General features: G+C 42.6%; 2 protein-coding genes across 2 annotated transcripts; both read right to left on the bottom strand.

The window, feature by feature from the left end:
• Positions 1–11,639: 11,639 nt before the first annotated feature.
• Positions 11,640–12,140, bottom strand: H2BC18 (H2B clustered histone 18). Its single transcript, XM_003941990.4, has one exon. It carries the CDS (start codon positions 12,082–12,084, stop codon positions 11,704–11,706), a length of 381 nt encoding a protein of 126 aa, XP_003942039.2. The 5' UTR covers positions 12,085–12,140; the 3' UTR covers positions 11,640–11,703.
• Positions 12,141–12,967: 827 nt separating this feature from the next.
• Positions 12,968–13,450, bottom strand: LOC120360185 (histone H3). The gene has a single exon (XM_039460204.2). The coding sequence runs from the start codon at positions 13,419–13,421 to the stop codon at positions 13,011–13,013; it is 411 nt and encodes a 136-aa protein (XP_039316138.1). The 5' UTR covers positions 13,422–13,450; the 3' UTR covers positions 12,968–13,010.
• Positions 13,451–17,052: the final 3,602 nt, after the last annotated feature.

Genomic DNA, 17,052 nt, shown 5'->3' with positions numbered 1-17,052 from the left:
CTTCCCTACAACCATCAACTAATATTTGTTGAATTGTTTATTAGGAAACATTAAGCAATAATCCTTCATAAAAACATTATGAAGTAAGCATTACTGTATTCCCAGTTTTAAGATGAGAACAGATTAAAAACATACTACTGATAAAGAGCAGAGCCAGGTTACATATCAGGTGGTCCATCTCAGGAGCCTGCACTCCTTACTAATACACTGTACGATGGCATATCCAGATGATTTTGGGAACACATTATACTTCTACCCTGCCAGGAGGGCCAAACATATTTATTTTGTAATCTGTGCTGTAAGGGGCCACATTTCTGCCCATCAACTCAATCTACATTACTCAAGCATGCTTGTGATTCACATATTATTTCCTTATGCCAGGAAGAATGGTCACAGTTTTGTTCCGCTTTGCTTTTATCTTTGAGACTCTAATTCCCTCCTTCCCACCTTCCCACTAAAAATGATTTGCATATACTAGTTTAGATTTATCTGATATGCCACTTTCCTCCACAAACACATCTCCACAATCATAAACAAACACCATGAAATAAACTTCTCTTAGACAAATGAAAAAGTTTCTTACCTTTTTTTCTCCAGAGTAAGGATCAGAATTTAAGTTTTTCCTTGGTTCACTCTCCTGCTAATCCAAAAACTGTCTTCTCTATACATGTTTGCTGTTTCAGTGGGGTAGGCGGGCATTCTTTAAGAATAATTTTCGTTACCTAATACCTTGATACCAATGTGAAAAATTATGACGAAAATCAGAGGTCAAACACTTAAAAAGATCCAGGAAAAATCTCCTACAAAGACAAATAAGCAAAATCATCAAATTTTCATAATGCAACAGGGAGAAAACTGAAGGAGCCCTCCCCCCCCCCCAAAAAAAAAGCAAGTATGTTCCTTTGCTGGAACTAACCCTATGGCTGATACATACACAAGTTAATCAACACACCTTTCTCCTGCTTGTTTTTCTATATGTATAATATGGGTCTTAAGTAAACATTCCAAACTAGATGAAATATGGTTTCAGAGAGAAATTATAAGTAGTTTAAGACTTAACCCTTTGTATTAGTCAGGGTTCTCCAGAGGGACAAACTAATAAGGGAGACATATCTATAGCTATAGATAGATGATAATAGATATAGATCTATTAAAGGGAGTTTATTAAGAAGAATTGGATCACACGATCACAAGGCCAAGTACCACAGTGGGCCGTCTGCACGCTCAGGAAGAGAGATGCCAGTTGTGGTTCAGTGCGAGTCCAAAAGCCTCAAGAGTAGGGAAGCCCACAGTACAGCCTATGGCTGAAAGCCCAAAAGCCCCAGGCAACCACTGGTGTTAAGTCCAAGAGTCCAAAAGCCAAAGAACCTCGAGACAGATGTCCAAAGGCAGGAGAAATGGATGGAAGCATCCAGCACAGGAGAAAGATGAAAGCCAGAAGACTCTGCAAGCCAGCTTATCATACCTTCTTTCTCCTTCTTTGTTCTGGCCACACTGGCAGCTGATGGGATGGTGCCCACCCACACTGAGGGTGTCTTCCTCTCCCAGGACACTGACCCAAATGTTAATTTCCTCTGGCAGTACCCTCACAGACACACCTAGAAACAACACTTATTTAGGCATCCTTCAATCCAATCAAGTTGACGTAATATGAACAATCACATTCTAGGATTTAGAATTTTCTTAAGAACACCGAATGACCCTTGCCCAGGGCCCAATCTGTGCGGTGTTTGAAGTCTGTTTTAGACTCCTTCCTGGCCTAAAGTGTTTTCCTTCAATGCACTGAAAAATGATAATCCTACAAACTAGAAACCAGACTTATGTAAAATCAAAACATCATTGCCAAGGTGGATGTGGGGAAATCAAGCTCTTATGTTTAGGTATATTCTATTTGTGGGCGTTAAAAACACTAATATTGGCCAGATGCAGTGGCTCATGCCTGTAATCCCAGCACTTTGGGAGGCCGAGGCGGGCGAATCACGAGGCAAAAGTTCCAAGTCAGCCTGACCAACACGGTGAAACTCCATCTCTACTAAAAACACAAAAATTAGCTGGGCATGGTGGCACATGCCTGTCATCCCAGTACTCAGGAGGCTGAAGCAAGAGAATCACTTGAACCCAGAAGGCAGAGACTGCAGTGAGCCGAGATCATGCCACTGCACTCTAGCCTGGGTGACACAGCAAGACTCTACCTCAAAAAAAAAACAACACTAATATTAAAAGTGATATGGATCTTCGCCTACCCTGTGGTAATTTGCAGTTATTGCCCTTTGATCATGTAAAGCAACAGATCATTTGCTCCCGACTTCACTGCATGGATCTGTAGCCTTCACCAAGATCATTTGCTCCCGACTTCACGGCACGGATCCGTAGCCTTCACCGAGATCATTTGCTTCCGACTTCACGGCAGGGATCCGTAGCCTTCACCGAGATCATTTGCTCCTGACTTCACGGCACGGATCTGTAGCCTTCACCGAGATCATTTGCTCCTGACTTCACAGCACGGATCTGTAGCCTTCACCGAGATCATTTGCTCCTGACTTCACAGCACAGATCTGTAGCCTTCATTTTTTGCTCCCAGTGTTCCTTCTGTGTGCCTAGTGCTGCTCCAGCACCTAGATCAATATCTCTCATAGCCAACCAACCCCAAGCTGTATTGCCTCTTTACCATCCTTAGGAACGTGGACCAGTGTCCAGGCTAGGATCCCCCAAGAAAAAATACTAAGGAACTGCTTAAAGCCCTAGTCGTGCTTCTACTTTGCCGTTTCTGGCTTTCGTCATCTAAAGCAAAGTTCCTTGGATTGGCCGACAGTGGGATACTGGTGTCGCTTTTTAGTAGGATCACCTACAATGCGTCATCCATTGTGTAGCAGTTCTTGACCAAAGAAAAGAAATCTTAAGGTCTTCAGACTCTGTCATCTTCCTTGTTTGCCACTCTCTGGACTGTAGTTTGAAGAGAAAAAAATCTTCCTTATATTCTTGGGAAAACAGGATGCTGAACAGTTGACAAGAAGAGTAACTTCAGCTAGAAAATGCTGGAAACAATTTAACAAGCAGAAATGATTAACTCAGAAATGATTGACCTGACTCCACCAGGCTCGGTTTAAAATTTCTATTTAAACATTTCCCAAATTATGTGCATAGTCTTCTTTTGGCTGTAAGACATGTTTGTCTCTGTGCTAATAGTTTTCTAGATAATTTCTATTCCTTTGACTTATGTTAAATCCTCAAAATTAAGAGTTTTCAACTAAAAAAAACCAGAAATGGGAAAGAAGTATTTAATGAAATACTTTCACTTTTTCCTGAAAGTATTGAAGTATTGAAAGCATCATCTGATAGAAAAAGAAGGTACTTACCAAACATTATACCAGCCTTTATAGAGCACTAGTAATACACTATAGAGTTTTTTTGTTTCCTAATTTATTCTTTTCCTACTGGGCCACGTAGCAGACACTTGAAGTTTCTGCACGATAAAAGTTCACAAGCAAATTGTGAAAATGCCTTATTGGATGATGTTCTTAGAATACAGAAGGTCTTATTTCCTTAATGCAAGATGCTTAGGGAAGTCACTCTCAAGACACTAGAAATCTATTAAAGTACCACTTGCTGGAAAATAGAATGTGCTCTGGAAGTAAAACGGTGCTCTTGCAAGTATCTTCCTAACCATAACAATAATGAAAGCGGCACTGATCAAATATTTACCACGTTCCAGCCACGATACCAAGTGGTTGGGGTATCTCATTCACTCTTCATATTATGCCTAGAAGATAATTTGCATTATTTATCCCACTTTACAGTAACTTGAGGATCAATTTGCTGTAAGGGAGGGTATTTATCATAAACAAGTAAAGAAACGTTTCCAATATCATACAGTCCTTACGTGGGGAAGCTAGACTCAAGGCTGACCTTCATCACCACTACAGGAAAGTGCCTTCTCAGCAAGAACTACTGTTACAGAGCTAAGAGGAGAAATGGGCAAGGCGGTAAGAGCTAAAATATCTGTTATTGATATTGCAGATGCAGCTCTGAACTTGACCCTAAAAATAATCTCCAGCTTCAGTTGTGTCTGAGCTGCCTCCAGCATGATACGTGACCATGTGAGAGCTTCGTTACGTGTGTTCTTTTTACCACCTCTTCTGCATCCAGATAGGGAGATACCCCTTTTCTGTTTTTTTCTAGAGGAAAAAAAAACAGACAAGAAAACAGGGAGATCTTAGCAGAACCAAGGCAGATTAGATTATGTTAACCTTGAAAATGGTGATAGCAGTCAGTGATATTGAACCTGAAATAATTTAAATAATTATCAGGGACTTACCAGAGCTAAGTTCGTGGACCACTGGGATTTCTCTTATTTGGGTCCCAAGTCTTCCATAAAGTGAAGGGGCTATAATTGTCTATTTTCAATGTTCCTTCCAAATGTGACTCATGTTTCATCCCTTGACCCTTTGGGAGATTCCTGGCAGTTAATGTCAATACTGCCCTTCATAATGCTTCCGAGTTAGCTTAGGTAAGGTCCTTGACCCAATGACTTATGCCCCGAGGCTTCTAAACAGGTATGTGGACTTTGGTAGTTGCAACTTCACCCAGATCCCAATTCTGTGTTGTGCTGTCCCTAATTTGGAGGATAAAAGATTTCAAATGCCATCATTTCTTCTTAAATTCAACTCTTGGAGCTCCACCTGTCATTAACATAATCCCATTTCCCACATAGTCAATGACTTTTCTTTCTTGAATCTGTCATTAATCCCATAGAAACTGAGTGCCTAATGGATTCCAGATACAGTTCTACATAACAGGGACAGAGCGGTGTATGAAACCAAGTACCTACCTTCATAGGACTTCTTCTGAGGAGGCAGGAGGGGAGACAAATGATGTATTACTCAGATGTAGTCTAAGTTATTATAACAAATCAGTCTCTAAAAACAGTGGTTTGAATAAGGTACAAGTTTATTTCCCTCTCATGTCACAGTCCAGGGCTGACGGAGCAGTTCTGCCATCATCACAGGACTTCTGCCTCTGGGTCCAAGGCAGTTTCTCCAATTCCTGCCATCACATCTGCACCCCAACCAGCGGAGAGGGTGAAAGGGCAAGGGCAACATAGACCTATTCTTTTTTAGGGCACAAACTAGAAGTAATCCATACAACTTCCATTCACATCTCATTGGCCCAGAACAGAAGCTGGTAAATTCGCCTTTAATTGAGAAGCCATGCACCTTGACAGCGGGGAGTTAAAGTCTGGAGGGAAAGATCATGTTGATGGATATCAGTCTCCTTCAGAAATAAACAAGTAAATAAATACATTAATATTCAGATGGTACATGGAAAAAAATTAAGAAAGTTATGAGATACAGAATGCCAAGAAGCGAGGAGAGAAAAGGAGGGGGGCTTGTTTTCTCACCTAAGACATTCAGGGAAGACCTCAATGTCGTTAATAAGGTCAATTCCGAGCGGGAGCTGAAAACACATTAGGAAGTCAGGCATGCAAATACCTAGGGAAGAGCCTTTTGAGAAGAGAAAATGGCAAACACAAACATCCTGAGATAGAAGGGCCTCGATATATTCAAGGAGGTAGAAGGAGATTACGATGAAACGAAACAAAGGAGGCAGTGGTAAGAGAGAAGGGCAGAGAGTGAATGTGGGCCTTAAAGCTCAAGCCATTGGAGGGTTTTCCATTGGAGAGAAGTGTGTGAATGGTACGATGTGACTTATGTTTCAAAAAGTGTATTCTAGCTGCTTTGTGGAAAATACAGGTGAGAAAGAGAAGAATCACGGATTGCAAATACCCAAGAGATGTAGAGGCTTGGAGCAGGGAAACAGTGGTGGAGATGGCGAGATATAGTTGGATGCTGGACATATTTTGAGCCAGGAAGATTTTCTGATAAATTGCATTTGGAAAACGTGAGAAAGCTTATTCACTCACCACTCTAATAGTCACACCAGCCTATAATCCCAGCACTTTGGGAAGCCAAGGCAGGTGGATCACTTGAGCCCAGGAGTTCAAGACCAACCTGGGCAACATAGTGAGACCCGATCTCTACCCCAAAAAACTTAAAAAATTAGCCAGTCATGATGACATGTACCTGTAGTTCCAGCTACTCAGGAAGCCAAGGTGAGATGATCACTTTAGCCTGGACTGTAATCATGCCACCGCACTGCAGCCTGGGTGACAGAGCAAGACCCTGTCCAAAAAAAAAAAAAAAAAAAGAGGCCAGGCATGGTGGCTCACACCTCTAATCCTAGCACTTTGAGAGGCCAAGGCAGGCAGATCACCTAAGGTCAGGTGTTCGAGACCAGTTTAACCAACATGGTAAAACTCCATCTCTATAAAAATACAAAAATTAACGGGGTGTGATGGTGGGTGCCTGTAATCCCAGCTACTCAGGAGGCTGAGGCTGGAGAATCACTTGAACCTGAGAGACGGAGGATGCAGTGAGCTGAGATGGTGCCACTGCACTCCAGCCTGGGTGACAGAGGGAGACAAGGAGAGGGGAGGGGAGGGGAGAGGAGGGCAGAGGAAGGGTGAGGACAGGGGAGAAAAACAGGAAAGTAAAAAAAGAAAAGAAAACAAAGAATAGTCACACTCCAAGAAAAGAAAACCTCAAGAAAATCAAGCCAGGGGCCGGGCATGGTGGCTCAAGCCTGTAATCCCAGCACTTCGGGAGGCCGAGGAGGGTGGATCACGAGGTCAAGAGATCGAGACCATCTTGGTCAACATGGTGAAACCCCGTCTCTACTAAAAATACAAAAAATTAGCTGGGCATGGTGGCTCGTGCCTGTAATCCCAGCTACTCAGGAGGCTGAGGCAGGAGAACTGCCTGAACCCAGGAGGCGGAGGTTGCGGTGAGCCAAGATTGTGCCATTGCACTCCAGCCTGGGTAATAAGAGCGAAACTCCATCTCAAAAAAAAAAAAAAAAAAAAAAAAAAAAAAAGAAAAGAAAAGAAAATCAAGTCAGGACCATGGTAAACAAAGCTTCAAGAGTTTTGAGATGCTGTAAGCCGAGGATGAGGTGCGTAAATTGTTTTGCACTCTGCAGGTAGGAGGGTGGGATCGCCAAAGCTGTTCAATATAATATTTAAAAATGAAATCTCAATTGAAGTAAAATAAAAATTTTCTTAAGAGATATATTAAATGGAAATGTTACAACTTGGATGATGGGTGAGGAATAAATAACCTCTAATCACAGAGTAAAAATGGAATGATTGAGAATTCCATCTGCCCAAATCAGACAATTAAAAAATGGAAAGAGGGTACAGTAAATATTGGGTAAAACTAAAAGTTAAAAAAAAACAATCCCAGAGGATACGCGATATACTCATCACAAAGAAAATTCCAGTTGAACCTTATGGACTTAGGGAATGGATACCTTTGTGTCTCTATCAGCACAGGGCACCACGTAAGTTCTCACAGAATTTTCCTGAACTCTCCAACCAGGGGCAACTTTTCACTCTCAATTCACATAATATTTCCTTTTTTTTTTTTTTTTTTTTTTTTTTTTTGAGACAGAGTCTCTCTCTGTCACCAGGCTAAAGTGCTATAGTGTGATCTCAGCTCATGGCAACCTCTGACTCTCGGGTTCAAGAGATTCCCCTGCCTCAGCCTCCCAAGTAGCAGACTACAGGCACATGCCACCATGTCTGGCTTTTTTTTTTTTTTTTTTTTTTTGCATTTTAGTAGAGATGGGGGTTTCACCATATTGGCCAGGATGGTCTCCATCTCCTGACCTCAGGTGATCCACCCACCTCAGCCTCCCAAAGTGCTGGTATTATAGGCGTGAGCCACCCTTTATCCCAGTATAATCCTCTTTTACATTCATTTACATCTTTGTATCCTCTAGCTCAGTTTTTTTCAAAATAAAATTAAAATAAAATAAATTATTAAAGAGGTAAAGTAAAAGGAAATGTTACAACCTGGCTGAGGGGCAAAGATTATATGTTCAACGTATATTTGATAAAACATCATGAGAACACATGGCCTACTTTTACTTTTCAAAGTTTGTTCGGGTTGGCATCATGGGACTTAGAAGATTTTTCCTCCAGATTTATATTTTTGCCAAGTCATATGATCTGCTATAGTTCAGCTATAGTTAACCAAACGCAGAAAAAATATCTTCCATAATATCCAGTAATTCTCCAAAGCAAGCTTGTTCCTTCCTTGTTCAACACTGGCATTCTTTGATGATTCCTGATTTATCCCACAGAGGTCATGTACTTATTTTCTATCTGTTGTCCTATACTTAAACTATAGATGTCCAAATTCAGTTGTATTGCAATGACCCAATCTCAGCTCACAACTTCCACCTCGTGGGTTTAAGTGATTCTCCTGCCTCAGCCTCCTGAGTAGCTGGGATTACAGGCACGCACCACTACAGCCTGGCTAATTTTTTTTGTATTTTTAATAAAGATGGAGTTTCACCACGTTAGCCAGGCTGGTCTCGAACTGCTGACCTCAGGTGATCCGCCTGCCTCAGTGCACCCAGTTTTAAAATACATTATTTGTCTAAAAATTATAACAAAAGATTAAACTGTCATCTTTGTAGTTTCTACACATATTCCAACTCATTCACCAATCCTTGAAAAGATTATGTAATCAGTCTCAATGCCCTGACCCAGGCCGAGCCCATTTCTAATGTGCAGTGTTCTCTGGATCTGATACATAAAGCCCCTTATCCTAATACTACACACCTTCTTTTGTCTTCCGGAAAGCACCTCTCTTCTCATCCTTTTTCAAGGCACTAGAAAAGCAGATCATTTCTCCAGCACCTCCAGCCAGGGTGAGAAAGCTCTACTCTAATCTCATCATTTTGGCTACATAGATATATTGGCTCAAGGGAAAGATGCCAAGTGTAGTAGTTTATCTACCACTCTGAGGATTTTTGAATCTGTAACAGTTGTTTCAACTGCGCCAATAATTATGAAGGGCAATAATGAAAAGAGTAGCCAGGTTAAAGGAGTAAGATAAAGAAATACGTAGGAAAAAAGTAGAGAAAAATATTTACTAGAGTACTCGAACCTATCACTCTCAGATCAGTTTTCTAGTGTTCTGTTGACTCGGCAACCAATCCACAAACTTTCACTGACAAGCTATTTTATAGTAGGCATTGGGATAGGCTTTGTGGAATACCAAGAAGCATATGTCTCTAGTAGAAGACGAACGGGAAAATGTAAAAACAAGAAAAAGAAATTGAGGAATAAGGCTACAGTTTACAAAACTACACAATTGTTCATTGTGCAAGAAATGAGGCCTTAAGGGAAAGACTTCCCTGTGAACTACCATGAGATGAAAAGGCTTCTCAGAGTGAGATTTGAGCAAGAGTTTAAAGAACTGGCAGATTGATAAGGAGCTTCAAGTAGTCTAGAGGACTAAGACTGCAGTACTAAAACTCAGAACAATGTAGCAGAAGCACAGAAGATAAACTTAAGATGCTTTCTTTACAGGACACTTACTAAAACCTCCCCCTACACTTCCCCAGACACAGTCTTGCTCCCAGGCAGGAGGGCAGTGGCGCAATCTTAGCTCACAGAAACCTCCACCTCCCGGGTTCAAAAAATTATTCTGCCTCAGCCTCTGGAGTAGCTGGGACTACAGGCATGCACCAACATGCCCGGCTAATTTTTGTGTTTTTAGTAGAGATGGCGTTTCACCATATTGGCCAGGCTGGTCTCAAACTCCTGACCTCATGATCCACCCGCCTCAAAGTGCTAGGAATTACAGGTGTGAGCCCCCGCTTCCCGCCAGTAGAACATTTAAGCTAAACTGGACAGCTGGGGAGAACAACTGATGAAGGCGAGTTTTGGCTAGATAATCGAAGGCCTTTAGTTTCAGGATAAGGACTTGGAAGTCAATCTTTTGGTCAATGGGTAATGATGGCATTTGTGTAGTTAAGCCAGTTGACAACGCTTTGACAATTTCGAAAGACCTGAAACACATGGTTCCTAATCCTTAGGAAAAAAGGAACTCCTGACTTCAGGACCCTAAACTAGGAGATTGGATAGACTCTTATGTCCCAACTGTATAGAAGATAGACCACCTCGGCCTTTTCACTTCTGGTAACCTTTCCTACCAGAAATGTGCCATATTTATATATATTTTTTTCCCACTGGAAATTGTAGATTCTCGGTTATCTTTCTCCGACTTCTTGTCTGGTGATCCTCAGAAAAAGATGACTAAACTGGGAACCTTAATTTTCTAGTAGAAAAAGAAAATCATGTATATCACATTTTATATAACTTTTAATTCGACATACATTTGAACTCCAACATCATAAAAATCGGTAAAATTCACTTTACGCACAAAGTTAATTCCCCCGAGATTTATCAAGAATGGCTTAATTTCAAAGGTTGTCAAGTTAATTATAAACTAATTCTCCAATTGCACCAACGGTATATTTGGCAAAAGCAGCATCCACTGGCTTTTGTCAGGATGAGTCTTGACTTACGCAAGTTTCGAACTGAGAGTTCTTCAGAAATTCACCCCACATACTAACTGTGGCCTTCTCTACCCAATCCCCTCCACTCATCCTGTTTCCTTTCTCAGAACATCTGTCACAGAAAGACTGACACATCAACAGGTCAATTAACATGAGGACTCAACATCTATTAAAACATGCCACACTCCTGAACACTAAAAGCCAACCACCTCTCCAGGTCACACCTCCAGCCTAGCTGAATAGGGGAAACCGCAGGAGAAACACCTGGGAGCGGGTTTAACAAGCACAAAGGTAATTCTTATAATCCTTATAATTGGGGAAGTTTGTTACAGAACCAAGACTGGGTCCTTGCCCTGGAGGTATTTTCCTGTGGGGAAGGACTTGTAAACGGCCTATGGAGCGCTCAGCTTCCACCAAGAACAAAAGCATGTGCTGGTAGGGATAAGGAAAAGTTTGACCGAAATGAAGATTACGTCATGATTAGGGAGGCCTTGGGCTCTGAGGTCTCTTAATCACCGAAGATGGACATTATAGACCACGTAGCTCTTTGTCCCCCCAACAGGACTGTCCTGTGACTTATGCCTAGCAGCACTCCTGGCCTCTGCCCATTGGATACTGTAGCACACCCCCACCCCCCGCCCACCTGACAACCTAAAAACATCTTCAGATATTGCCAAATGCTCCACAGGGGGTGGGGGCGGTGGCAATATATCTCCCCGATTACGTCACTGGAATGGAAGTTAGGAGAGGATGACCAAGTCGGGACGAAAGCACACGGCTATGTTACACAAGGCTCGTGACAGACGCTTGGAGGATATGGTAAGGAAAACAGGTGAAAACACCGAGAAACAGCAAGTAGTGAGAGGTTGGACGGAAAGATTTCTCATCTGGATAAGAAATCTCAGCTTCCTCATTACCTTCAGAAAAAATAAAACGACTGTGGAGACCTAAGTACAAGATTGAAGGGGTGGGGAAACCCCGTCAATCAAAAACACCCCAGAACCGTGGTCAAGCCTACTTCCTTGCCTCATAATACAAGTAACAGGCGACTCGGTAAGACTGGGTGAGGATGACCGAGTGATAACGCATTACTAGACTGCAGGAAACTCCTCAGTCCCAAACCCGAACGCATCCAACCTTGGTCACCCTCCCTCCCTGACCAAAAGCTATCCAACGCTCTGACAAGTGTTTACAGCCCTTTTCTTGATCACTGAAGTGGCTCTGAAAAGAGCCTTTGGGGTAAGGTGGTTGATCCGTCTCGTCCTTTGCACACCCTTACTTGGAGCTGGTGTACTTGGTGACCGCCTTGGTGCCCTCGGACACGGCGTGCTTGGCCAGCTCGCCGGGCAGCAGCAGGCGCACGGCCGTCTGGATCTCGCGGGACGTGATGGTGGAGCGCTTGTTGTAGTGCGCCAGGCGGGACGCCTCCCCCGCGATGCGCTCGAAGATGTCGTTGACGAAGGAGTTCATGATGCCCATGGCTTTGGACGAGATGCCGGTGTCGGGGTGGACCTGCTTCAGCACCTTGTACACGTACACGGAGTAGCTCTCCTTGCGGCTGCGCTTGCGCTTCTTGCCGTCCTTCTTCTGCACTTTCGTGACAGCCTTTTTAGAGCCCTTTTTGGGAGCAGGAGCGGATTTTGCTGGATCCGGCATTTTTGCGCGAGAAAGCAAGAGACTGAAAGAAGTAATCCCGACTACGGCAAAACGGGCTCCTTACGCGCTACTTATAGAGCTTGTATGCAAATGAAGACTCGCACACTGCTGCATTTTTATTGGTTAATTTACAACGGTGTCGTCAGAGGGGGTGGAGTCTATGTAAATAATAGATTCGGGTCGTGTTTCCTTAGTGGTCACTGGAACAAAAGTCTTGTTATCCAATCAGAATGATCCATTTCACACTAGCGGGTTTTAAGCTAGGTGAAGAGGTAAGTTTTTTCTTCCTCTTCTTTCCTTGGCAGTTGCTTATAGAAGAAACCTTAACGCCAGCTAAAGATAACTCTTACCTTCTTTTTGCATTTTTATTCCATACTTTGCAGAAATTTGGTTCTCTCGGTTCTTGGAACATTACCTCAGCCCCCCTTTTTAAGATCTCTAGGTATTTACTCCCGCCCCCAACTTGAATTACTATTCTGGCTTGAGCACCGCCTGTAGTACGCAATGAAGACGCTGAGCTTTTAATTGCTTATACAGTTCCTAAATAAACTAAGAAGCAGGTTTAATTTTTAAGGGACTCGCCCCACCCCTAGTCAGATCTTCCGCATCTCCGGACTCGGCATATTGCCTCTTGCCCCTATGCACAACTTTCCCCACAGAATTGGGAACTGGAGCTCTAGCCTCAAGTCTCGGCAGGAACCACAAGGACCATGCCTCTGCGGCCTTCTCTATCGCCAGCCAGCTCACCCAGGCTTTAGGTTTTGCAACCGCCCCCCGCCCCCCGCCCCCACCACTGCGAGTGTCCCTGGCCTCCGACCAGTGAGCAAGGCAGACACACGTCAGCTGGAGACCCGGTACAGCTGCTCTTGATGAAAACGGCAGTGGCTCTAAAAAGAGCCTTTAGATCCAGCACTTAAAAACACGCTTTAGGCTCGCTCCCCGCGGATGCGGCGGGCCAGCTGGATGTCCTTGGGCATGATGGTCACGCGCTTGGCGTGGATGGCGCACAGGTTCGTGTCTTCGAACAGCCCCACCAGGTAGGCCTCGCTGGCCTCCTGCAGCGCCATCACGGCCGAGCTCTGGAAGCGCAGGTCCGTCTTAAAGTCCTGCGCGATCTCGCGCACCAGCCGCTGGAAGGGCAGCTTGCGGATCAGCAGCTCCGTGGACTTCTGGTAGCGCCGGATCTCGCGCAGGGCCACGGTGCCCGGACGGTAACGGTGCGGCTTCTTCACCCCGCCCGTGGCCGGCGCGCTCTTGCGGGCCGCCTTGGTGGCCAGCTGCTTCCTCGGGGCTTTGCCGCCGGTCGACTTGCGGGCAGTCTGCTTCGTACGGGCCATACTGTCTCATTGATAGGAGAGTTTAGGCAGTCCTATTTATAGACATAGCTTCCTCTTGATTGGGCCTGAAAGGAAGAAATTTTCAAACTTGTGATCTCATTGGTTAAAATTCAATCTTATTTACCTGGGAATAAAATTGTTTTGCTAATCTTCCCTCATGCCTTCATTCCCCTTTTCCAGATTCTTTTTTGTAATTTTGTCGATCACAGATTGTTTTTGAAAACCTTTCCTTTAAATTGATGTAATTTTTGTAAAAGCAATGTATAGTGTTTTGCATTCCATTTAAACCATTTTGTTTTCCGAATTCAAGCATGCCCTTCTGTGAGCTATCAGCCTGTTTCAAGTTACCTGTTACTGTAGCACTTCTACCTTAGCTAACATTTATTTCGCGTCTGGCACTTTGCTCAGCAAATTACATGCATTTTACCATGCATGACCGAAGCTTAACAAAACAATATATAATTGAAGGAATGAAAAAAATTGAACTTATTTACTTGACCTCCGAACCCAGCCAAAGCCATTTCATCTGGGTAGTGTGCTGACCTATATCGACCTGATATTAAAGCCTCTGCTTTCCTTTAGCCCTTTCCCCCTGCGATGTGTTTTCTTCCTCACCCTCACATGAGTAGCCAATTAGGTTCTGCAGATTATACCTTCTAAATCAAAGAAGGACAACGAGAAATAGTAATGTCTCCTTTACAATGTAAAATACGTTGTAAGTGCTTATTAGCCAGATTACCCGTTAAAGTTTCAAAACGAATTATTCAGTTGCTGACTTGCTAATATTTTATTCAATAAAATGTTTCCTAATGCTTAAAAGTTTAATATTTTTTTCTGTTTTCTATGAAGAGAGTAAAGATGCTTTGCTTTTTCAATTTCATGTGTTTTGAAGTCTGTATTGTTCACAGCAGTAAATATTATAATGGTTATGTAGAAGTAACTGATAACTAAAAGTTGGACTGGTTAACATAAAACTTTTAATCATTTGCTTATTTTATTGAAAAATCATTGCGTGCAAACTATAAAAACTCAAACCTGAGAAAGGCAGGCCTGAGAAGTTTCTTTTTTTTTTTTTTTTAAATAGTATTTTATAAACTTACTTTGAGGGTGTCACAATGAACTATCTTCCTACTGAAGTCAAAGTAAAGTAAAAGTGATTTTCAGGGTACTTCCTGAACACTAAACACAATGTAGAAATCTGTTAGCTAAATTAATATCTTTGAGAGTTTTTCATGGGAAGCATCCTCCTCTAGAGAGATCTAAAATGTACAAAGGTGTAACTGATGTGAGCAAATGTTATCCCTCTCTGTGGTAGTTTTGTAATGCCTTTCAGACAGCAGGCACTAAGTGTTTAAAGGTTCTTGTACTTTTAAACATCTATTTAACAAACATACAGTGTATACTGTATTATTTAATCCCTACTCTGTGAAATAGGTGTTACTTTTCTCACTTTAGAGATAAGAAAACTGAGTCTCAGAAAAATTATTACTTCTGGATAAGTAATGTTCTAAAGCAAAAGAAAGAAACTGTAATGATGAAACTTCCCATTTCATTATGCCCAGAGGATACTTTATTCATTTATTTATTTTTATTTTATTTTTTTGAGACAGAGTCTCACCATCACCCAGAATGGAGTGCGGTGCTGCAATCTCGGCTTACTGCAACCTCTGCCTTTCAGATCCAAGCAATTCTTTTGCCTCAGCTTCTCAAATAGCTGGGATTACAGGCACACACCACCATGGCTGGCTTTTTTTTTTTTTTTTTGGATTTTTAGTAGAGAGTTTCACCATATTGGTCAAGCTAGTTTTGAACTCCTGACCTCAGGTGATCCACCCTCCTCAGCCTCCCAAAGTGCTGGGGTTACAGGTGTGAGCCCCACACACCTGGCTGGGGATACATTTTAAAGCACAAAAGCGTTTTCCCATGATGCAATCAAACCATCTAGTGTTTCTCAAACATCTACACCCAACTATTCCCATCAGAAGGGAAAACTACCCCATGGAATCTGGATGATAGCTCAAAGCAGCCCACCCAAGCATCACATTTCTTTGCAATATACTTTATAATGTATGCACTCTTGACCATAATGTATGGATGTGTTCATTTAAATAAGAAAAAGATTTAATCAGAATACTAAACTTTTAATGGCTATAGGTAACATTTCTCAGAATAAAAGAACCAGATGTGTGGTTGCCTTAGAAGTCATCTTTAATAACAGAATTCAGGTCCATTGTTAGTTCAGTTTCACCTAGTCCCCACACTGGACTCGAGAGTGACATTTCTATGAAATGTCTCAAAGCAACACTTTATCAGAAGTAGCTTTATGCTGCCAAAGAAGCTCTGCTTTTCTGCAGTTGTAACGGAGACGGAATATTTCTCCTAGAATTTTTGAAGTGTCCTTCAGCAGAAATTCTAAGGGTGTGTACCTTTGAATACCAAGAACTGAAATTTCATTCGGTAGCACTGGGGAATAGATAAGAGAAGCTTAAAATTTACCACAAGCAATAAGCAGGCAAAGGAAAATATTAAACGAATTATTAGGCATGTAATGGTTTGTATGTACGTGTTTACTTTTAATACAAAATGGACTAGGTTAAAATAGATGTTCCAGTAAGACAGATTATGTTTCATTTTTCCCTTCAAGTACCCTCAGAGTTAGAAGTATCATAAGCTGAGACCTGCTCAATTTTTGGTTTGTGGGTTCCTGATTTGATTTTCTCTTGAATGGTCTGCAGCCCTGGACCAAGTTGAAGAAGCCATGAGTCTCATGAGAGCCTCAGCTTTTTTCCTTACCCCGTTATGAAATAAACTCATTCCTTAAATATCCTGCTCTTTTGATAAAATGTGGCACCCTTCTCCTTTCTACTGCTCCCTAATACTACCTGTAATGTACAGCTCAAATCTTATACAATTTCCGCCTTTATTATGTAACATATTCCACTGGAATATGTGTTACTTCCAGGAAGGGGGTCCCGATCCAGACCCCTAGAGAGGGTGCTTGGATCTCCGGCAAGAAAGAATTCAGGGCAAGCATATAAAGTGAAAGCAAGGTTATTAGGAAATTAAAGGAATAAAGGAATGGCTACTCCATAGAGAGAATGGACCCGAGGGCTGCTGTTTGCCCGTTTTTATGCTTATTTCATGATTATATGCTAAACAGAAGGTGGGGTGCTGGCACGCGCCTGTAATCCCAGCTACTCCGGAGGCTACCTAAGAATCCCTTAAACCCGGGGCGGCGGAGGTTGCAGTGAGCCAAGATCACGCCACTGCACTCCAGCCTAGAAGACAACATACTGAGAATCCGTCCTCCCCCCAAAAATAAGAAATCACTGCCACTAAGGAACACACAGCCAACATGGGGAAAAATAAAAAAAACACTGCCAGTGAGGAAAATACAGCCAAGATATAAGATGTAAAATAATGTGACAGATTCTTCAAGTTACCAAAGAGTCAGAAAAGGCCATGTTTCTTCTATGCCCTGAAGCAGTCAAGGGAGAGGAAGATCTGTGTTGCCCATGCTGGGGTGTTGGTTTAGACAGGTAGATGCTGTGATGGGTGGTGGAACCGTTCAACAGGCAGACTTGAGAGCCAGCGTTACGCGGAAAGAGAGAACTGCTCTGTCATCCTCCGT

The sequence above is a fragment of the Saimiri boliviensis genome, chromosome 19 (genome assembly GCF_048565385.1).
Source record: "Saimiri boliviensis isolate mSaiBol1 chromosome 19, mSaiBol1.pri, whole genome shotgun sequence".
Taxonomy (NCBI): domain Eukaryota; kingdom Metazoa; phylum Chordata; class Mammalia; order Primates; family Cebidae; genus Saimiri; species Saimiri boliviensis.
Note: the sequence above shows the minus strand (reverse complement) of the source record. Positions and strands in the feature narration are given on the sequence as shown.